Source organism: Myotis lucifugus, unplaced genomic scaffold (genome assembly GCF_000147115.1).
Source record: "Myotis lucifugus unplaced genomic scaffold, Myoluc2.0 scaffold_628, whole genome shotgun sequence".
Taxonomy (NCBI): Eukaryota; Metazoa; Chordata; class Mammalia; order Chiroptera; family Vespertilionidae; genus Myotis; species Myotis lucifugus.
In genome coordinates, this window is record NW_005871676.1 from 171,219 (window position 1) to 173,907 (window position 2,689).

At 55.0% G+C, this 2,689-nt stretch overlaps 1 protein-coding gene across 1 annotated transcript in view; it reads right to left on the reverse strand.

The window, feature by feature from the left end:
- MARCH2 (membrane associated ring-CH-type finger 2) overlaps positions 1-2,689 on the reverse strand; it is a 24,615-nt gene that overhangs the window by 3,245 nt on the left and 18,681 nt on the right. The window contains 3 exon segments of the mRNA XM_023746103.1: positions 464-673; positions 2,311-2,466; positions 2,468-2,508. Of these exon segments, the coding sequence (XP_023601871.1) occupies positions 464-673; positions 2,311-2,466; positions 2,468-2,508 (407 nt within the window).

The window sequence follows — 2,689 nt, forward strand, 5'->3', positions numbered from 1 at the left end:
TTTTCTTCTTTCCTTTCCTATCCTTTCCTTGAACACTCCCACTCGCTCTACCTCTCAACCTCTCAGCTGACCAGCCTTCCTTCCTGCTCCTCCTTCCTTCCTCCCTCCCTTTCTCCCTCCCTGCCTCCCTCTCTCCCTCCTCCTCCCATCTTCCTCCCCCCTCTCTCCTTCCCTCCCTCTCTCTCACCTTTTCCTGCCAGCCCAGTCCAGTCTTGGTGGGCTCGTGGATGCCAGGGCCTACATTCAGCAATGGTGATCAGATGCCCTGGTCTCCTTGGAACAGAAGGCTCACACCCAGCTCAGGGAACTAAACCTTGGTTGGGTTTGGAATCTGAAGTTTCACCCAGGGCTACATGGAGAGACAGGCAGGATCCCCCCACCCCAAGCCACTGATCAAACCCTGGTCTGGCTGCTCTAAGCCAGAGACCCTTAGACAACTGCGCTCTGGCTGATAGCCACTCACCAGCGTCCAAAGGACGTAGATGGTGAAGAGGGCAATGGTGAGGGCAATGAGCCCCACAGCCTCCAGCCGGCTGTGGAGCCGGAGGTGATCCTGGGCCCCGCGCAGGCACAGCCAGCCCGAGATAGCAGCTAGAGGAGTGATGAATAGGAAACACACCATGTCACAGCACAGCGTCCGCTTCTCTGTCCGAGGCCCCGGGTCCTTCAGCCACTGCCAGGGGTAAGGAAAGGAGGGAGCTGCTGAGAGAAGCTACACACCACCCTTCAGCTATTCCAACCTAGGGATGGGGTGCAAGACCTCCAGACCCTGTGCCTCCCTCTGCCGACACCATTTGTGACCACTGGGCCCTGCAGGACCAGCCTCCTGCCTGGCACCTCCCTCCCTCCTTTCCTTCTTACAAGTACTTAATGAGCCTAAAATAACCCAGGCACTGCTGGGCATCTTTGCCCCATTTGACAGATGGGGAAACTAAGAGGCACAGAGGGGCTGACTCATTTGTGCAAACTTGCACAGCTAATTGCTCACAAAGCCAGGACTGGAAGCCAGGAAGTCTTGCTCCAGGGCCTGTGTGCCCTTGAACGTTGTGCTACACTGCCTGTCACAGATGAGTGGGCAAGAAAAATGGGCTTCACTCATGAAATTCTGATGAACAGGACAGAAAGGGTCCCTGCCCTCCGATGCTAATGGGGTGAGGTACAAAACAAGAGTGTGTGCTCAAAGAGGGGAAGGCCTTGCTGAGGAGGTGACATTGAGGACCAGATGAGCAGGAGGAGCCATGTGAAGAATGGGGAGACAGCACTCCAGGCGGCAGGAACAGCAAATGCAAAGGCCCTGAGTTGGGAGTGTGTGACCTGGACAAAGTACAGTGGGAAGGAGGCCCATGTGGCTGGAGCATGAGGGAGAAGGGGGCTACAGGCAGGGCAAGCTCTCCTTCCACTGTTCTCCTAAGAGCCCAGTTCCCACCTGCCAGAAACCTTTCCAGAGCCCGTACCTCAGCCCACTGTCATCACCCTGTAGCTCTCAGCAGCCCTCTGCCAAGCTGGGCAGGGAGGAGCATAAAGAGCATCCAGGTGGTCCGCAGAGCTTTAGGGAGCAGGGAGACAGCCATGCCTGGGAATGCCCTATCTCAGCCCAGACACATCCCACTCAGGCTAAATTTTAACCTCCCAGCAAGGACCACAAAACCCAGTGTGGCTGCTACCACCTCCTTCTGGGTTACTCTCCTTCTGCTTTATTTTGTTTTTATTTTTATTGATTTCAGAGAGGAAGAGAGAGGGAGAGAAACATCAATGATGAGAGAGAATCACTGATTGGCTGCCTCCTGCATGCCCCTCACTGGGGATCGAGCCCGCAACCTGGGCATGTTCCCTGGCCAATTATCGAACAGTGACCTCTTGGTTCATAGGTCAACGCTCAACCACAGAGCCATTCTGGCTGGGCTCCCCTCCTGCTTTAACTTGTTCCACTCTAGCCACTTGGGCTTTGTCAAACATACTTAGCTCTTCCTGTTTGGGGGGCCTTTGCACTTGCTGTGCCCTCTGCCAGGACTGCCCTTCCCTGGGTTCTTGGCATTGCTGGCTCCTTTTCATTCCCCAAATCTCAGGTTCAGAGGTCACTTAAAAGTGACCAATTTGTGGAGGGGGCACAGGGTTTGTCGGATCTAGAACCTTAGGCCTAGTTCCCTCCCCCCATCAGTAGACTCTACCCTAGAGTGGAGGAAGGAAGGAGGTTCATCCTATAAAGAAGCTGCTTCCTCAGCCCACCAGGATCCCCCAGGCAGTTCCCTCCTCTGGACCCATGCCTGCCTTCCTCCCTTGCCCCCTCCAACTTCATGCTCCTAAGCATACCTCTGTGAGGGGCCGAGGCCGCTTCTCCACTGCAAACTCTGTGTGGCACAGCTCACAGTAGCTGGTGTTGGATGAGGAAAGCCACCTCTCTAGACAGCTCTTGTGCACAGCGCCCAGTGTGCCAGTGCAGCCACATGGAGACAGCAAGCTCTCCCCCATTCGCTCCCTCATGGCAAATCCGGCAGAATGGGACCATCCCTGGACACAAAGATGGGACATGTGAGCAATGATCAGGCTTTCTGTCTATATGCCTGCTTCACTACCCATTGGGATCGCAAGCTACTTGGCAAACTCCTATTTATCCTTAACACCAGATCCGAATGGCCTTTCCTTTGGGAAACCCTTCCAAATCCCATAGGAGGCTGATGTTGTCTATCCC